This window comes from Salvia hispanica, chromosome 4 (genome assembly GCF_023119035.1).
Source record: "Salvia hispanica cultivar TCC Black 2014 chromosome 4, UniMelb_Shisp_WGS_1.0, whole genome shotgun sequence".
Classification (NCBI taxonomy): domain Eukaryota; kingdom Viridiplantae; phylum Streptophyta; class Magnoliopsida; order Lamiales; family Lamiaceae; genus Salvia; species Salvia hispanica.
Genome location: NC_062968.1, coordinates 15,557,914 through 15,576,782, shown reverse-complemented (window position 1 = coordinate 15,576,782; position 18,869 = coordinate 15,557,914). Strand labels below are relative to the sequence as shown.

General features: G+C 35.3%; 2 protein-coding genes across 2 annotated transcripts; one reads left to right on the top strand and one right to left on the bottom strand.

The window, feature by feature from the left end:
- Window positions 1–352: 352 nt before the first annotated feature.
- LOC125224064 (structural maintenance of chromosomes protein 5) lies at window positions 353–14,468 on the top strand. Its single transcript, XM_048127410.1, has 30 exons — window positions 353–505; window positions 834–1,011; window positions 1,108–1,261; window positions 2,186–2,259; window positions 2,524–2,673; window positions 2,760–2,864; window positions 2,940–3,085; window positions 4,150–4,261; window positions 4,351–4,506; window positions 4,655–4,776; window positions 4,863–5,007; window positions 5,095–5,160; window positions 5,742–5,870; window positions 5,952–6,050; window positions 6,197–6,362; window positions 6,819–6,964; window positions 9,155–9,218; window positions 9,296–9,420; window positions 9,533–9,610; window positions 10,286–10,358; window positions 11,239–11,342; window positions 12,199–12,315; window positions 12,399–12,476; window positions 12,771–12,870; window positions 12,945–12,999; window positions 13,294–13,342; window positions 13,419–13,506; window positions 13,581–13,653; window positions 14,042–14,145; window positions 14,233–14,468. The coding sequence occupies exons 1-30, from the start codon at window positions 465–467 to the stop codon at window positions 14,292–14,294; spliced, it is 3,159 nt and encodes a 1,052-aa protein (XP_047983367.1). The 5' UTR covers window positions 353–464; the 3' UTR covers window positions 14,295–14,468.
- Window positions 14,469–15,678: 1,210 nt separating this feature from the next.
- Window positions 15,679–18,524, bottom strand: LOC125223091 (50S ribosomal protein L1, chloroplastic-like). The gene is made up of 7 exons (XM_048126064.1): window positions 18,157–18,524; window positions 17,292–17,471; window positions 17,134–17,188; window positions 16,746–16,873; window positions 16,391–16,474; window positions 16,033–16,158; window positions 15,679–15,952 (listed from the first exon to the last, which is right to left on the bottom strand). Exons 1-7 carry the CDS (start codon window positions 18,484–18,486, stop codon window positions 15,824–15,826), a joined length of 1,032 nt encoding a protein of 343 aa, XP_047982021.1. The 5' UTR covers window positions 18,487–18,524; the 3' UTR covers window positions 15,679–15,823.
- Window positions 18,525–18,869: the final 345 nt, after the last annotated feature.

Below are 18,869 nucleotides of genomic sequence, written 5' to 3'. Positions count from 1 at the left end.
TACTATTTCAATTATTTTTCTTATTTTTCTCTGCTTTATCAATGTATTAAAATTGTGTTATCCCAAACAACATATTTTTTATGATATAAAGAGAAAAAAATTAAATTTTGCAAAAAATCTAAACAGCACCAACTAAAATATGTAATTAAATTTTAAATTTCAATTTGATTCTGACCAATCGAAAATTGGCTCCCCTACTCTCATCATGGAGTATAATTTTTGGCGATTAATAAACAAAATATTCTTCCACCACACTCCATGCCTTTAAATTGGAGTATCCAATCACACACGTGGTGAAATAAATATGGGGGACTCCGTGGCACGTGCTTCCTTGTTGGCGCCAATTCTCCCACTTTTGCTTACAGTATAGTCCGCGGGGCTTCAAATTGGAGAATTTCCTCTTTCCTCTAAAAGCCCTAGTTCTTATACTTTGATTTCGAGAGGAATTCGTCGTAATCACGCCAATGGTGGACGAGCCAACGCCCAAGAGGCCCAAAATTTCCAGGTTTACTGTTTGCGCTATTTTCTAGGGTTTTTTTTTTCTTCAAATAATTAATGCAACTTCTCAATCAGAGAATTGCATTTTCTGAACACTTGATTCAAGTGTGCTGTAAGTTTCTTCGTTTTGGTCTTCCTGTTAGAAAGGCTTAGGAAACTTTTGGCCCCTTTTGTTCTGTGATGACTATGCATTGTTTTAGGGAATGCGTCAAGTTCTGATATTTATGGGGGTGTTTCAATCTTGGGTCATTTATCTGCTCGTAGTTTATACTTTATGATGAGGGTTATTCATCTGCAATTTTCTAACACTTTGCTTTTCTATGCTTCGTTGTCAGGGGGGATGATGACTATGTCCCTGGAAATATTATTAAAATTGAGATTTGCAACTTCATGACCTTCAGCAAACTGACCTGCAAGCCTGGTTCACGCTTAAATTTGGTTATTGGGCCAAATGGCTCTGGAAAGAGTTCTCTCGTATGTGCCATTGCACTTGGACTTGGAGGTGAACCATCGGTAAGTAATAAATTCCATTTGTGCAATTGGTGTTCTCTACGCATCTGAAGCATTATCAGATGAAAATATTTCATTTCTTCCACTTCAAATATGCAGATTCTTGGAAGGGCTAAGAAAATTGGAGCTTACGTGAAACGTGGAGAGGAATCTGGATATATTGAGATTAGTTTGAGAGGAAAGAGGAAGGAAGAACAAATTACCATTATGAGGAAAATTGATATCCATAACAAATCTGAGTGGCTGTTGAATGGTAATGTGCCTTATCTTGTAATGATAAATCAGAGTGATACGGTTGTTACGTGAAGCTTTTCCCTTAGTATGATATTTTATATAATAATGTCAAAGCAAACCTTGATGCTTCTAAGAAGCCAGATTTTGCCTCAGCTTGTGATTGCACATTGCATCTTCCCTTTATAACTTACTTTGTCATCCCTTCCAGATTAATGCGTCTGTTTACGCCAAATATTTCTGAAAACTTGGAAGCTGTATTCAGGCTGGTTATCTGAAGTGCAAAGGAATATTTGATATCCAACTTAAAACAATTTTCTTATCCCTAAAGCTTCTCCTGTTTTTAGCCATTTTATAATAGTTTGGGAGAATACACTGTGGGGAACATATTTTAATGGTTGCAGGAGAGATCTTGGAGCATGCTTGGATGAAAATATGATTGAACGATCTATTCAGAAGTAACAATTTAATATCTTTTTGGGGGGATGAACTTTTGTTTCTTGTCAGTGTCACTTAAAGAAACTTTCAAGTTTAAGTGTCTTTGTCATAGAATGTTCTTATGCAACAGCTTGTACATATGTCTTATTTGTTAAGATGATATAATTTAACTAATCATTCATAAGTATGAAGTAGCCCGCAGTTGCATTCTTTTGTTCAAGATTTAATCTTCACACGTGTATATATGAAGAGAAATAAACATGTAGGCCAACCTCAGAGATGATTTTCAGCTTACTTTATTAAAAGAAGCATTATAGCACTAGCCTAAATGCTGTAAATGTCCTCACCTCTGAATGAGTATTATCTAATCATGTCACTCTATCGGCATCAGAGCCCACAACAATGGAGTAGTTTTTTCCCTCTTTCTCTTAATGTTTCTGTTTGCAGTTTCAATACATATGAGATGGTATCTTGATAAGATCTGCCGCATTTATTTTGTATATTTTAGGTAAAGTGGTTGGGAGAAAGGTGATTAGCGAAGTAATTGCAGGATTCAATATCCAAGTTGATAATTTGACTCAAGTAAGTTATTAGTCGGTCTACTGCTTGTGTGTGATCACTCTCCTATTATTAGAAAAAAACTGTTCAAGTTTCTAGATTAATGATGCAAAGAATGTATAAGGTCTCATGCAATTGATACATTTTAAATCTAACCCTCACCACTGTGTTTCCTCTCCATCTTTATGTTGGCAGTAGGTCCAATTCTGAAAACTTTTCTTAATTTCTAATTATTGTTAATGTTTGCCTTTAATTTTGTTGACTGGTCCCATTCTCTGGAATGAATAGTTTCTACCACAAGACAGAGTTTGTGAGTTCGCCAAGCTGACCCCAGTACAACTCCTTGTGGAGACTGAAAAAGCTGTTGGCGATCCTAGATTACCTGTTCAGCATAATAATCTCATCGAGAAGAGTAAAGAGTTGAAGAAATGTGAACGAGTAAGTCGTTGTTTTCTAGTTCCTACACTAACAGTATGTCATCTCGACATAAAAGCATTTGTACTAATTATTGTCATCTATAATAGGCTGTTGAGAGCAATAGAGGGTCTTTGAATCAACTGACGGCTATGAATGCTGAATTAGAAAGAGATGTCGAACGTGTTCGCCAAAGAGAAGATCTCTTAGCGAAGGTTTATTCATATTGTCTTATCCCATCATTAACAGACTATTTGATGACGAGTTGATCATCATTATTATGTTTGTAGGCTGATTCTATGAAGAAAAAGTTACCATGGTTGAAGTATGATATGAAGAAGGTAAAATATCAAGAAGCCAAAAAACAGGAAGATGATGCGAATCTGAAGCTAAAAGAAGCTGCTAAGGACCTGAATGATCTTAAAGTACCTATTGAGTAAGTTATACGAATTGATACTTTTTTGGCAGTTTGCTGTGATTCTTGAGTGAACCTTTTTCTTTGTTTCATAATCTTGTTTTTTTTTAATATTGGGTAAATAAATTTACCTATTGATGGGACCAAAGTTGCAAGTCTCATCTAAATTTGAGTGTCACATTGATTGTTAGTGATATATATAAATTCCATTGGCAAAGGGTGATATGGAATGATACTATGCATGTCAGAAGCACCGAAAGCATAGCACACCAATTGCATGATAAAACAACGAAGACGCTGTGAACATGATTAGAAATCTGTGTTGCTGCTGAACAGAATACTTAAGACTAAGAGAATATACAATAGGAAAAGATAAAAGGAAAACGATAGTAACAATATAATAAAAAAATAGATAAATATTCCTCCTAAAACTAAAAGGCCATCCTCTGAAAAGTTCGCAACAATAAGTGGAAGTAAACTTTATTTCTGGACCCTTCACAAGTAGGGAAATAACCCTATTTATAATAAGAGACTCCAACTTGAATAAAACTGTAAAAGATAAATACCGGACCCTAATAAAAAAAGGACTCTTAAACCAAATCAAATCAAACTCTAAGAGATAAAGTTATCTCTAACAAACTAATAACAGAAGTCCTTATGATAATAACTAAACAAAAAATAATAACTAATAAAATCTGAAGATTGCAGTTAGATATCAAAGGGTGGTTTCAACAAATGCTATTGAAATTGACAATCTTGTTTTGAAGCTTCATTTGAATCCCCCAAGTGTGTTTGATCATTTTTTAAAATTAATAAGTCAATTCTAACTAATTAATTCAAATGCAAGTTCACTAGATCAGTTTGCTTCTTTCTCTGTGTCCTTTTTCTTCTCTATCTTAGCCGTGCTTGTAAATTTGGTCTCACATTAATGATTTTACAGGTCAGTAACATAGCTTGTTGTGGCCAATCTCTAGCAAATATATCTTACTTAGTTTACAACTTTAGTTTTAGGTTCCAATTTATAGTGCCAACTGCCAAACACAATTTGCTTTTTCCTGTTATTGCTTATGTTATTTTTTTTTCAGGAAACAAAGAGAGGAGAAAGGAAAGCAGGATGCTAAATTTAAAAAGATGAATGGTTTGCTAGATAGTAATATGAAGAAGCGTATGCATCTTATGGAAAATTATGACCGCTTGGTATGTTACCAATTGTATCACATGCCTGCATTTTGTTTAATCAGTGATACTTCTGCAATTCTTCGACTAAAATTTTGTGCAAATTCTAGGGAGCTCTGATCCAAGGGAAATTTCGTGAAGTGGATGATTTGAAGCATCATGAAAAATCTCGCCAACAAAGACTCTCTAAAGCTAAAGAAGATCTCGCCACTGCAGAGACTGAATATGCAAATCTCGTTCCGTATGAACCCCCGAAGGATAGGATGGTCAGACAACTCTTTTTCCACTGATGATAGATCTTTGATAAACAGATAGTTACATTAATCCTATCACTTGGATTGTTTTCCTTAAGTATTTAATTTGAAATGCTTATTGCGATTTCCTTATTGCATAATTTTCATTTGCCACATCCAGAAACAATTAAGCGCACAAATCGTGGAGCTTGAAGAGGCTGCTAAAGAGATCAGATATGAGAAAAGGGAAAATGAGAAGCAGATAAACAATCATAGAACGATGCTGACGCAGTGTATGAACAGGTCAATGTCAGCATTGCTGTTGCATGTTCATTTATGTAACACATTGTTGTAATATCCTTCTATCTTACCCCCTGTACGACCAAAAGGTTGAAAGAAATGGAGAACGTAAACAATAAGTGTTTGCAAGCATTAAAGAATTCTGGTGCTGAGAAGATATTTGGGGCTTACCAATGGGTTCAGGACCATCGTGCCGAGTTCAAAAGGGAAGTGTATGGTCCTGTATTGCTTGAGGTGTGTGATCTATATAGAAACAATAATGTGTAATGTATAAGTTGTGTGAACTATATTAGTTTTGATCTGTTTGGAATGCACCTTCAGGTCAATGTAACCAATCGGCTGCATGCAGGCTACCTAGAGGGTCATGTTGCCCATTACATATGGAAGGTACTTTGTGGTACATTTTATGTATCTTTGTTTCAGAAATTCAATATTTCGTGATTAAACTAAGCCTGATAATTAATTGTTTTGACATTTGAATATCAATATCTTTACATATGCTCTTAGAGCAAAACTGAAAGAATCAAAGGTAACTCTTGCCAGTTATGTTGAAAACTGAAAAGATTGCTAGAAAATTGAAGGAGGCTAGTTTCGTTCTTTAAAATAATAGTAACATGTTATTTAGAAGTCCAATCTGGTTGTGTTGCAGCAATGTCTTCCTTTTTTTGGTCTCTCAATCAAAGCATTTCAGGAAAGATGATGAGGCATGGCTGATGAACACAAATATAAGTTCATTTAAGTGTCATGTGATACAGTTCTATCTAGTTTCTAGTTTCATGGACAAACACTGTTAGTTTTGTATGTTCTTTTTATTTCCTTCTCATTCTTTTTTCTCATATTAATAACTTGTAGTCCTGCATAGTGCTAGTGCTTTGGTTGCTTTGCATCATGACTTACAAAATGGATTGCCCCATCTTTTCTGTTGCTTATAAATCTATTTCATTTCTCTAATTGGTTCCTTCCTCTAGGCTTTTATTACTCAGGACTCCGAGGACCGTGATTTACTGGTTAGAAACCTAAGGTCCTTTGATGTTCCTGTAATTAATTACGTCATGACTGGGAACCACCAGAGTGGCTCCTTCCAGGCAACCGATGAGGTATTGCTATGGATTGATATTAATTTAGAATTATGGATGTGTTCATAATCAGCTGCTCTATCATTGTACTCTACTGTGCAGATGCGTAAACTTGGCATATCTTCCAGGCTTGATCAGGTGTTTGAAGCTCCTCATGCTGTCAAAGAAGTTTTGATCAGCCAATTTTATTTGGATCAATCAGTATGCTTACTAATTTACCTTTTGCATTGTCAATTTTAACTATAATCTCTAGCGATGCTGGAGACTGAAATTAGGATGTTAAATAAAAATCATTCCTGAAAGCGAACTTCTTTAACCTGATTTTTCGTGTGGATTTTTTTGCTCAGTATATTGGGTCAAAAGAGACCGATGAGAGAGCTGATATGGTAAATGAATTGGGAATCGCAGACCTGTGGACCCCAGAAAATCATTATCGTTGGTGCAGGTCCCGCTACGGGGGTCATGTATCTACAAATGTTGAAACCGTAGAACAGTCTCGCCTACTTTTATGCAGTATGTTTCCAGAAGTATTTTAAGTCATATTTGTTCTTAGGAGCATGATTTGTGGTGAAAAATAATACTCCCTCCGTCCCTGAAAATTTGTCACTTATTTCCTTTTTCATCCGTCCCTAAAAATTTGTCACCTTTCACTTTTATCATTTTTGGTAGTGGGTCCTACTTTCCACTAACTCATTCCTACTCACATTTTATTTTAAAACTAATATATAAAAGTAGGACCCACATGCCACTGACTTTTTCAACCCACTTTCTATTACATTTCTTAAAATCCGTGCCGGGTCAAATGGTGACGAATTTTGGGGGACGGAGGGAGTGTAACAGCTCTCAGATCTGAGATATTTAAAATATTTTGATTTCAGAAAAATCTTCATCTCAGCCAAAAGGTCAAAGTTGCTTCTACATTCTACTGAGGGTTTGTTAATGTTATGTTTCTCAATTTTACATTTTTAGATTTGGATGTGAAGGAAATTGAGGTTGTAAGATCGAAGCAAATCGAGCTGGAAGATAAAATTTCTACTATAGATGTTACTTTAAAATCTCTTCAAGCTACCTTAAGACAGAAAGAAGATGAAGCTGCGGAGCTTCAACATGAAAGGGTAAGTGAATACATGTGGAATGCGCTGTCTTCTTAAGTCTGTGAACAAGTTAACAAGGCCATCCAGTTGTATTCAATTGTTGGAATTGAAATTATTGAATACAGAATTAAGAATTACACATCAAGCCTGTTGAATATGACCTTGATACTTCATCTCTGTAATATTACAACTGGTAGGCTACAACTCTACTGGTTAGAACCAAACAAGAATTCCATATATGATAGCACATGCATATATTGGTATTTGGTATCACTCATATTCACTAGTCCATATATATATAGATTCAGAAGTGAGTTTTTTTCCTGTATAGGACTATGACACATATGTTTATTTACCAATATTTTACCAGTGTCATTAATATACAAGTTTGGTGCACATAATCTGTCCAACTTAGATAACATCAAGTCGGTTCTTGTGAAAATTCAAAATATGATATCGTTTATTTCAAAATGAAACTGAAGTCTTAAGCATCGTCATTATTTAACTGTTCTATCATAAATATACCTGGCTGGAAGTCCTCTGAGATTTTACAGTTGCAGATATCTCATTGAGTGTACTATTAATTTATATGTGTGTAGGTGCTATTATGCCTAACCACCACCATCACAGCCTCTGAAACAACCTTTAGTTAGTCGCCATGTTCCTAAGGTTGAAATCTTCACCTGTGATCTTGATTTCTTTAATCAACTTCAGAGCTTATAATCATTTAAAGGTCAATCTATTTAGAAGCTCATTTGTAAAATTTCACACACCGTAAGTAGTTTCAAGCTCCGGTTTCCAAGTAGTTACTATACAAGTTAAACTTGTATGACTCTGATTTATTAAAGCCGGTACAGAGCATTACCTGTCAACATTGTCTGATGCTGTGCATTCAGTTTAACCAAGTAGATTAGATTTGGAGATACGATTTAGTGTAAGGAGATTAATCCTTTCCTTGCTACACAAGGGGTCCTTGTATGTTCTAAGAAAATAGCAGTATCAATCTTCTATACTGGATAAGTCTTCCTGAGAACATTAATGCCAGAATAAATGTATTGATTCATGATTCACATCAATTGATGCAAAAGTTCATCTACAGTCGCATCACATGGACACTATTTAGTGTCAAAACTTAGCTTTAGGAAGCCAATAGTTTTCTGATTGGTAGTATAAGGAAACACCAAGAAACATGCATCTTTTAGATTCAGCTGTCTCGTCAGCTTTAAAAATGGCATTATGGATTGTCAGTGGTGCAAGTTTTGAGTAGTCTATCAATGAAGGGTGGGAAATAGCTAATGTCCCCAGGTGTTGATACTCTAGCTTTCTTTCAGAGCAGGTAGAAGAACATCTTCACACTAGCAGGTGATAAAAGATGTTAAGGATTCGTTTTGCTTAAGTTTACAAGTCAAATTGCACATACTGTGCCTATACCAAGAGTTTGATAAATTGAGAGGCTAATAATTTCATCTATGTGCAGTTTTATGCTACTCATTATAATAATTTCCTCCCCTTTCTTTACCTCCTGTTTATCCTGGGTGTTCTCGTCATCTACCTTGTGTTTGCCAAAACTACTTGTTTTCAAGAACCTGTGGATAAGAGTGTTGAGGTTTTTTTTCAGCGTTCTTTTGTTCTCCACTGGAAAACCCTTAAATCTTGAGGATGATTCATAACTTTTGTGGGATTCTGTTTACTTCACCAAGTATTCGTGAAATGAATATTTTAACAGCACAAAGTATTTGTGAAGCAGGAGTGCTAAAAGGAGTTATTTGGGGGAGAAAACTTATTTATAGATAATTAGATATTGGAATATCGTGTTTACGGAGAATAACCGATAGATGATCAAACTCATTTACTGCCTGTTATAGGTTTCATGTTAGACCTGGCTATGGTAATGTATCTAATCAACTTAGAAAGGATAAGCTTAAGCAAAAATATATGGATGTTCTCCACGTTACTGAGGAGTATGGAGATTAAGTAGTAGGCCATAAAACTTTTTGGTAATTGATAAAGCTTAAACCATAAGTAAACAGTTAGTCAGGCATAATTAATATTGTAATGCGACGAAATGAGATAAGAGAATGGATTTGAACGAGAAAGAGAAGTATAAGTGTATAAGAAGAACAAAAAGAAAGTATCAACTTTCTTCACATGTATAGTGCTATCATTTATTATTGCTCTCTCTTTACATTTCCACAAACATGTCATGATCAGGAGAAGATTGTTAACATCATTCAAAAGGAGAAGAGGAAATGGAGGGACATGGAACATTTTGTCAGTAAGTAGCATTCTGGTGTTTCTGCAGCCGGTGATCTTGTTGTCGAACATATATTTCACATAATTTCTGTAATTTAGATCAAAAAAGAATAAAGTTGAAGTCAATAGAAAGTGAGGATGATCCAGATGCTGCCATAGATAAGCTCACTGAGCAGGTTAAAGATTTGAAGGTTCAGCGCTTCCAATGTATATTTGAACTTAAGGTGAAACAAACTTTGTCTTGATCTATTCAATTGTCTGTCAGGAGGAATGGTGAATTTGGATTTATCTTACTCAAATGTGGTTGTTGTTTGCCTTGCTGCTTTTTGTTGGCAGAATTTACTTATAGATGCTGTTGCTTATCGGAGAAGTGTCGCTGAAAATAACATGAGTTCCATTGAACTTGACGCTAAGGTATGTTTTTCTTTTTCATGTGGATTATAATGAATGTGTTCTTAATATGTCATAGATTTTATTATTGGAAAGGCAATTCTGAGGTTATTATAGGAGCTTATAGTAGTAGAAACTTAAGGTAGTATTTGATCAAAAAGGGATACTAGTATTTAGTGGGTTATTTTTCATTAAAGTTGACATTTTTTTGGATCATGCTTTCCTTGTGGGCTTTAATTCTAATTCTCTTAGTACATTTTCTTATCTATGCGTCACTTAGTGAGCTCTATTTTCTATTTCCCCCAAATGTAAATTTGAGTTCATGTGACAACTTTTTCTATATATATAAATATTATTTGTTTCATTTTGAAATAGCCCCCTAAAGAATCTTTTTATGAAAATCTCAACTAGGATTTTCTGTCGCTACTTTATGCTGAAGTGAGTTTATTTAAATAATATTTTTGCAATTAGTTTGTCAGTGAGATCATGTTCTACCAGTGAAAATATTTCTCATTTTATTATTTCACCACATAGGCTACTTCTATAGAAACTCACCTTTTTCTTTGATGAACTTGTATTGCTTGGTATTCTCACTGTATTTCCTTTTAGATTAATGAACTTGTTTCATTTTGTTTCTACGAAACTTGTTTTTCGTTGCGTACTCAGTGTAAATCTGTTTTTATTTTGGGTATATTGTAGATTAAGGACATGGAGTCCAATGCAAAGCAACAAGAGAAGTTAGCCTTGCAAGCATCGTTATTCCTTGACCACTGTACGTATAACTTTCAGTGCAATGTCGAAAATGCTTTGTGCTCTGACCTCTTAGTCATGATGCTCTGACCTCTTAGTCATGATGCAACAGTTACATTTTCTGTTTAGTATTTCCCTCTACTGTCTTAGAAAGCATGCTATAGTTTCTAACTTTCTATATTACAATTTTCTTTTCCAAACTGTACATTCTTTCTTTGGAAACTAAATAAGATAAAATTCTACCGTCACTAGGTATTTTATCTTGGGACATATTCACCTTTTGCTTGCTTCACTGAAAGATATTATGGCAAACTTTCCTGTAAAATAGATTTTTTCAAAGTGCCTATGCTTCCGGTCAATTAAATTGCTCTTGTTCCCCCCTCTGCTAACTGCTAAGAAAAGCAACCAAATGCTTTTAGTTAATGTTTGTGTTTGTCCGATGTGTTCTTTTGATATTAAGTGAGTAATGTGGTAAGAGAAACAAAAGTTGGATGTGTTTGAAAATAAATGTCAACTTGTGAATTTAAGACACCAGATATCATGCTCCTTACCAGTTATTTTGCAAAGTTGACTTGATAGCTCTCAACTGCAAATAGTAGAAACTCAACTTATTACATGGGATTGCAGCTTCAGTGGCTGCAAGGACTGTTAATTGAGCATTTTCTTTTGTATGAAGGAACAATCTCTCTCAGAGTTGGTGGTAGCATAATTTTCAACTTATACAGAATACAGATATATGTTATCATGTACTATGTTATTTATATAGTTGAAATTGCATGCCTTCGTATTGATCCTTTTAAAGGGGTTATGTGTTGTTCGGTGCCTTTGATTGTAAAGTAAAATCTGTACGCATAACTGAATGTTTAATTCTTTCTTATCATTCCCTTATGCTTTACGATTAGGTAAAAGTGCCTCAGATAATTGCCGAAAGGAGTTGCAGGATGCCAAGAGATATGCAGAATCAGTTGCTATTATTACGCCTGAGCTTCAGCAGGCCTTCCTGGAGGTTTGTACTCTGGCTGAATCAGTGCAGTACTTATTACATAGTGCATGCATAGTAAGCTTCCTGACATTTTCATGTACCTTTTCCTATCAATAGGCCCTCTGGGAATTGGACATTCTTTAAGTAGAAAACACATCAAGTATCCAAAACTTTCAGTTCTTTGTCAAACTTATAGCTTTAAGACTGATTATCCTGAGAACATCCCTCTGGCCCCCATCCCACCAAAAAAGAAAAAAAGAACTGACACGGGAAATGAGGCAAAAAAAGGGGGATATATGGCATGCATATAAAGCACATGTTATCTACATGGTCTATTGCTTATAAAGCACAATGGTCCCTGATATATACTCCTATAACTTTCCTGGATTCTATTTACATGTATTTTGTTTTCTGGCAGTTACCTGCCTGCCCACAGCTTTCCTTCTTTCTATATCTGCACTATATTTTTTAACTAATGCTACCTGCTAGTGTGTTTGGTACATTGTTTTTCATTTCTGTGTTTTTAGCTGACTATAATGTTCTGGGGAATAATAGTTTACAGCAGAGAACTTATTACCTTTCACCACCTTGGGACATAGCACATGTAGAAAGTTAGATGTAGGAACTCATTAAATTACTAAATTAGAAAATGTTTTCAGGGGGAGTGAATTTGTTTGCTTCATGTAACTTCCTATTTCATTCTGAGCATTAGCATTTTCTTTATGCCAGTTGAAATTTTAATGTCCAAATGTCTAATTGTTAGTGAATTGATAGCCAAATATTGTTGATGCTGCATAACAGCTATAGCCTTGCTTTTGCTCTTGCATTGGTTGCTTCTTGATGGAGTTTGTCAGTACTCATAATGGGTGACTGCTTTCAGATGCCTACTACTGTTGAAGAACTGGAAGCTGCCATCCAGGATACGATAACTCAAGCAAATGGCATTCTGTTCCTTAACCATAATATTCTGGAGGAATATGAAAACCGTCAAAGAAAAGTGTGTATATTCCAGTTTAAAATCAAATTATGACCGTAAGCTCCTTTTATAATATTTTTTAACTGAAAATGGTAAATATGCAGATTGAAGCACTTACTAACAAGCAAGAGGCTGATGAAAAGGAATTAAAAAGCCTGTTAGATGAAATCGATGCTCTGAAGGTTAAGCTTGGATCAACATCAAAGCTTTTGGCAGTTACCCGTTGCTTTGTTTTTATAATCTGCATTTTAGTAGCAGCTCCAATTTTCAAATATCCTGCTCAATGTGAAAGCATCCACTCCAAAGAAAAAAGAACCTAAAAAGAAAAGGAATAGAAAAATTAAATATTGTTATTTTTTAAGTGTTGGAAGAGAAGGGAAGAGATGAAGAACATGATTTTGTCTTTATAACCATCTGCAGTGTGCTTGTGTCACTGTGTTACTACTCCTAATGCCCTAATTATGATTTATCTGCAGGGAAGTTGGCTCCCAACATTGAAAAGCCTCGTGGCTCGGATTAATGAAACATTTAGTTGTAATTTCCAAGAAATGGCTGTTGCAGGCGAAGTATCATTAGGTAAATTTCATCACTTTATCATTTCATTTTGAGGTCTTTTATGGTTATGTATTATTAATTGCTTAATTTTTCAGATGAACATGGCACAGATTTTGATCAATATGGAATATTGATAAAAGTGAAATTCAGGTAATTGAGTTTACCTTCCATTTTGTTTCCATTCCTGTACAAATCGTGGCTTCGAAAATTGTTCTGTCAGGAAGCAAGCTGTTTTTTTCTGTCTTGATGCTTTTCATTTGTTTTAAGAAAAGAAGACTCTAGAATTTATTGTGAGTCGTCAGTTGTTTTAATCTAATAAGAAGTCAGAGATTTATTTCCCTTTAGAAGTTTCTACTTGGGTATAATCTTAGTTATTTTTTAATCTCTTAAGATTGGTTTTCCAGTTTGGTTTATCATTTTAATACTTGCCACTATTATTTCCAGGCAAACTGGACAGCTGCAAGTTTTAAGTGCTCACCACCAATCTGGAGGGGTATAGCCTCAGGCAAACTATCTAATGTACATGATCTTTTATCACCAGATTTTAAATTCATGTCCCCGATTTGTAGGAGCGTTCTGTTTCAACCATTCTCTACCTTGTTTCTTTGCAAGACCTGACAAACTGCCCATTTAGGGTGGTTGATGAGATAAATCAAGGTTGGTCTATAGTTATGACCCTTTAAGTTTTTAACTGAAGGATTCACTTGTTAAATTATTTCTTATTCTCCCAGGCATGGACCCCATAAATGAGAGGAAAATGTTTCAGCAATTGGTGAAAGCAGCCAGCAGGCCAAACACACCGCAGTAAGAGATTGCTGTTTGTTTTCGTAGGGGGTGTTTACTATTGAGGATAAGCCTAGATAGATAAAATATAGTGTAGGCTGATTCATTATTCAGTATAGGCTACCCATCGAAAGGGGTAGGATTGGAGAAATATTAGTAATAAAGATAATAATAGTCAATTACATATATAATCAATCATGAAAAGTAAGCGCCCCCTTAATTGATCCACTAAATATTACCTTAGTAGATTTAATCCTCCTAATTCAACTACAACTGTGACCTTATAGATCCTGATAAATTTTAATTAGTGATTAATAATCTTAATTGGGGATCAACACCTGTGTTTGTTAATCGGCTCCCACTCTTTCTGCTAACACCTAATCAATTGGATTGGCCTGATATGGTGCAGGTGCTTTCTGCTCACCCCTAAATTGCTGGCAAACCTAGAATACAGCGACGCATGCAGCATTCTGACTGTGATGAACGGTCCTTGGATCGATCAGCCTTCAAAAGGTTTCTCATCAACCTCGATTGCATGCTTATATGCTTTTATCACTTTTCATTATATAGAATACCTTTTTTCAATTATAATTTTTGCAGTGTGGAGTGGTGGTGAAAACTGGTCTTCAATCAGAATGCAGTTGGAGAATAACTGTTGCTAAGGGCTGTAAGTTGTCTTATTATATTCCTTTTTGGGGTGAAAATACACTGAAAAGAGGCAGTACCATTTCATGTCACTATTATTTTGCTTGGCAATAGGCATGTGGAGTATGTTATAATTATTCAATCTTGTCGAAAAGAGGCAGTATCAATCTCGATTGCATGGATTTATTGTACATGTATGTGTTTTTAACTTATGCTGGGTGAGGTTTTGATAGTTTTTTTTTGTCTTAATTCCAAGCTGAATTGTTATTTGGTTCTGGTTAAAAGAGCCAAGATATAACATTCAGCAAGGTGGAACTAACATTGCTGTTTTTGTACAGTGACTTTATGTATTTACTATTATGGTAGTACTAGTATTTATTTTGGTCTTAAAGCTTCATTTACTTTTCACCTCATATCTCGTTTGATTTTTCCACTTAAAAAAATTCAGGGTAGATTTTAAAATTCTAGGTAGCACTTTTTCCCTTGAGAAGGTATAATTGTATAACCAAGCCAAGGGATTGATGTGTGTTCTATATCAAATGTGGGTTTTTATATTTTTGCTTGGATTAATTTTACTAAACCGAATTACCTGTCTAAAATTATTTATATTTAATATAGGCTATTGATTTTTTTTTTTGTTTATTTTGTTATCTAATACTGTCTCTACTCACAAAAAACAGTCATGTTTTTCATTTTGGATCGTTGATCGAAATTAATCTTTATCTATTTATTATAAGATTTACTTTAGTGAGATGGGTTTTATTTTCCATGAACAATACTTCAATTACGAAATACTTTTTATTTATATCTCTCTTACTCCAATAATTTTGCATTTAAACCCTCATTACCAAGACTATTTTATGGAGAGAGATAGTAATAGTTTGTCCTTTAATGATTCAAAAGTTGGTGAAATGCGTAACCTCAACAAACTCATAGAGGTGAGTCATGATTGAATACTATAAAATTGTTTGAAAATTACTCCCTCCGTCCCGCTTAAGATGACACGTTTTTCTTTTTAGTTTGTCCCAACTAAGATGACACATTTCCTTTTTTGGTAACTCTCTCTCTCCAATTAATACACTCAACCACTTTTTCTCACTCCTATTAAAATATCCATCTTTCTTCATCTCTCTACTTTAATACTTACACCCACCTTCTCTCTCCAATTAAACACTTTAACCAATAACTCCTAAAATCCCGTGACGGCTAAGCGATGTGTCATCTTAGCCGAGACGGAGGGAGTAATAGATTTTCATTTTATCCTTTTGCAGTTGCATTTAAGAAAAAGTTAAATTACCATTTGATGTACTAATAGAAAACAGATTTAAGTTGGACTTTCTTTACAACCAAGAGAATGAATTTTACCAGCCAAAGTTACACAATCGTCCCCTGCAAATTAAATGACATAAACAAAGACAATTTCCACTTCATTTTTCTTTGGCATAGGAAGGCTCTTCACTGTCAAATCCATATTTGCCTATTCTCTATACTATATCACATTCTGGAAATGGATACAGAAGATAATTTACAAAGTTAGATGTAATGTTCAAGAGAGCTTGTAATCGAGCATATCTCTAATGTTCAACCGAATCGACGGCCCCATCGATGAGCATACATGAGCACTTTTCCAGTACACACCTTTTGCCCCTGTTGGCTTGTTTGATTCTACTGATTTCTGCAAGTTTTAATGGCAATTACGCGAATGCTTCTACCGTACACATGAGAATAGACATAAGCCAAACAAAAATTACTCACCACTGCAGCAAGAAAGTTTACAATCAGATCCTCCTCTGAGAAATCTGCCTTTCCGAAAGGTAAGTGGACGATCCCAGTTTTATCCGCTCGATATTCAACTTTTCCTTTCTTGAATTCCTCGATTGCCTGCAATAACATATCATGTCGTATAAAACCTTCAAAAGAGCAGACAGCTTAACCAACCCAAAGCACAAGAATATTTCTTTAACAGTGCAAGGATAACAACCATGTGTCTTCGACATCATGAACAACCAATAATAGGTAACTTGTCTAGTTTCAGTATAGTTTCTTGCCATACACTGACATATTTAATTAAGTTGCTTGCAATACCAAATAAACTGAGTATTTGAGAGTGTACCTGTGGTATGTTCGTAGTCACTGTACCGGCTTTAGGATTTGGCATCAGTCCTCGAGGTCCTAGAAGTTTTCCTAAGCTTGCAACCTAACAATGAATAATAGTATATGTCAATCGGGAGCCTCTATAAAGAGAAGAAAAAGAACAAAACATAAAAAGAGATAACACTCAAGGTTTAGAGACATGCATGACAAAAACTAAAAAGTAAAGAACGAAAATACATTGTGTTAGGATAAAGTCTAGTTCAGAGACATCAACTACGAACCACTAAATGATTGTTTTCTCATCATAAAGATCAGAGTTCTTAAATTATATTCAGGGTAGACAAGAGCAACTTAATAGGGATATATATCAGGACCTTAGGCATCATGTCTGGTGTTGCAATCAGTTTATCAAAATCCATGAATCCTCCCTTAATCTGTGCAATCAAGTCCTCTCCACCAACAACATCAGCTCCCGCATTTTTTGCCTCGTCAAACTTTTCACCTGCAAAAGAGAACCAACTGAGCAAATGAGGATACCACGATAGATATGCCATAATAAGGTCAGTTATAGAGGAAAAGGAACACATCATGGACATCTACGGAACTATACATAAAGCTAAACAAGAGTTTCCCAAGGAGCGATTACAATCTTTCCACTTCAAAAAACCAGAAACTAATTGAAAGTCTTCATTTTTGCCCTTCATTTAGTCATGTGTTTCTCATTGAAGGTGTAGTTCATCAATAGAGCAAATATGCAATCACCTTGTGTAAGAACAGCAACTTTAACAGTCTGACCAGTTCCCTTTGGCAGATTTACCTATTCAGTTATAAAGATATTGCATTATCCATCATGAATTGGTAAGAGCTCAAAGCTCACTTTTGAATTTTGATCAAACAAAGTGATGTATCAGAAAGCTTACAGTTGCCCTCAGTTGTTGATCATTATACTTAGGATCAATATTGAGGCGGAAATGAGCTTCCACTGTCTCGACAAACTTTGTGCTTGCTGCTTGCTTCACCAATGATATCGCTGTTTTTATGTCATACTCCTGTTTTACTTCTCTCAATTTTTGAATCTCCAAAAACCTCTTTGACCTTGTCTGTCAATTGCAACCAATTTCAGAGTTCTAGAAAACTTAAATGGGAAGGCAATAATGTTAAGGATCCAGAAACTCATTATAAATTCCAGCTTTGATGAAATGTATTCAGTTAATAAATTGGATAACTCATTACCTACCACGCTGCACGCACACACACACATATAAGTCTGTAAGAGCATCAAGTTGGAGATGAAGTCCTACTTTGCTCGGACAGATGACTGATTTCGTGATTCCGTCTAATAAAATTGCAATCATATTGTTTCTATGCTTTCATTGCACCAGATGAAAATCTCTATTAACATGCTCGAGCAAGTTAGGCAACTTCATTACATTGTTCCACACATAATTCAACCAAGCACAACAAACTGCAGCAGTTTTACATAACTAGACTTAACAAACACAGTTCCCACCATTCACACACTCAGTGATCATATAATATAAACTATACAAAAGTGGAGAACAAACACACATTGGAGCTAATAGAAATTCCTAATGCTTCTAACAGATAAGATTATATACCACACAATCACAAAAAGCATCTTTTTTTCCTACAAGAAGCACACGATTCCACACAAGAAAATCCCAATTATCATCCATCCCCCCCCAAAAAAAAAAAAAAAAAAAAAAAAAAAACTCTTGTAAAAGTAAGAAATGGAAACATGAAAATCCCAAGTCCCATACATACTCTGTCCCTCTTCAAAGGCAACGCAGCCTTGCCTTTCTTGGGCTTAGTAGCCACCGCAACTGCACCACCGCCTTGTTCTAGCTCCTCCTCCGCGGCTTCCTCCGCCACCTCATCTTCAGTAGCCACGGCGGCTGCGACGAATGATTTTGACAAGCGGCCATTGTGGCGCTGGAGAAGCAACGGAGAGAGGGATAAGCTCTGGGCGGCAGTGGAAAAGATTTGATTTTTCTTGGTGGGTTTTCCGAATGAGAGGGAAGGGGAAGCGGCGGAGGGGCGGTGGAGGTCTTGGAGATGCGGCGGAGGAGTGAGGGAGAGAGTGGTGGACGCCATTCTTGCACAAGTGGTGGGATTTGTGATGGTGAATGAACTCTATGTTATATGAAGATTGGATAATTGATTTGATTGAGATATCCAAATTAAATTGTGGTGATAAGGTTGCCCATTTGTACATTTTTCTTAATTCAGTTAACATCAAAATTGGGAACTTCAGTATGCTTGCCACAAATTTAATAATTTCTTAAAATTGATTTGTTGGTGTTATGGTGCCACAAAAATTGATTCTTTTACGCTTCAGAAAAATTGTTATTGGCCAAGATTTCTTAAACTTGTTAATTCATCAACGTGATTACGTTAAAATGTCAATACAAATTTATGTTGTCATTTTAAATATCAATGTCAACACAATATATTAAAATATCAACTAAATTTATGTT

Coding starts and splice junctions, on each gene's coding strand:
- LOC125224064 (XM_048127410.1), top strand. CDS start 465: ATGGTGGACGAGCCAACGCCCAAGAGGCCCAAAATTTCCAG. Junction 11,343..12,198: donor TTCAGCAGGCCTTCCTGGAG/GTTTGTACTCTG, acceptor GACTGCTTTCAG/ATGCCTACTACTGTTGAAGA. Junction 12,316..12,398: donor ATGAAAACCGTCAAAGAAAA/GTGTGTATATTC, acceptor GTAAATATGCAG/ATTGAAGCACTTACTAACAA.
- LOC125223091 (XM_048126064.1), bottom strand. CDS start 18,486: ATGGCGTCCACCACTCTCTCCCTCACTCCTCCGCCGCATCTCCAAGAC. Junction 17,189..17,291: donor ATCAACAACTGAGGGCAACT/GTAAGCTTTCTG, acceptor ATAACTGAATAG/GTAAATCTGCCAAAGGGAAC. Junction 16,159..16,390: donor TGACTACGAACATACCACAG/GTACACTCTCAA, acceptor ATGTTATTGCAG/GCAATCGAGGAATTCAAGAA.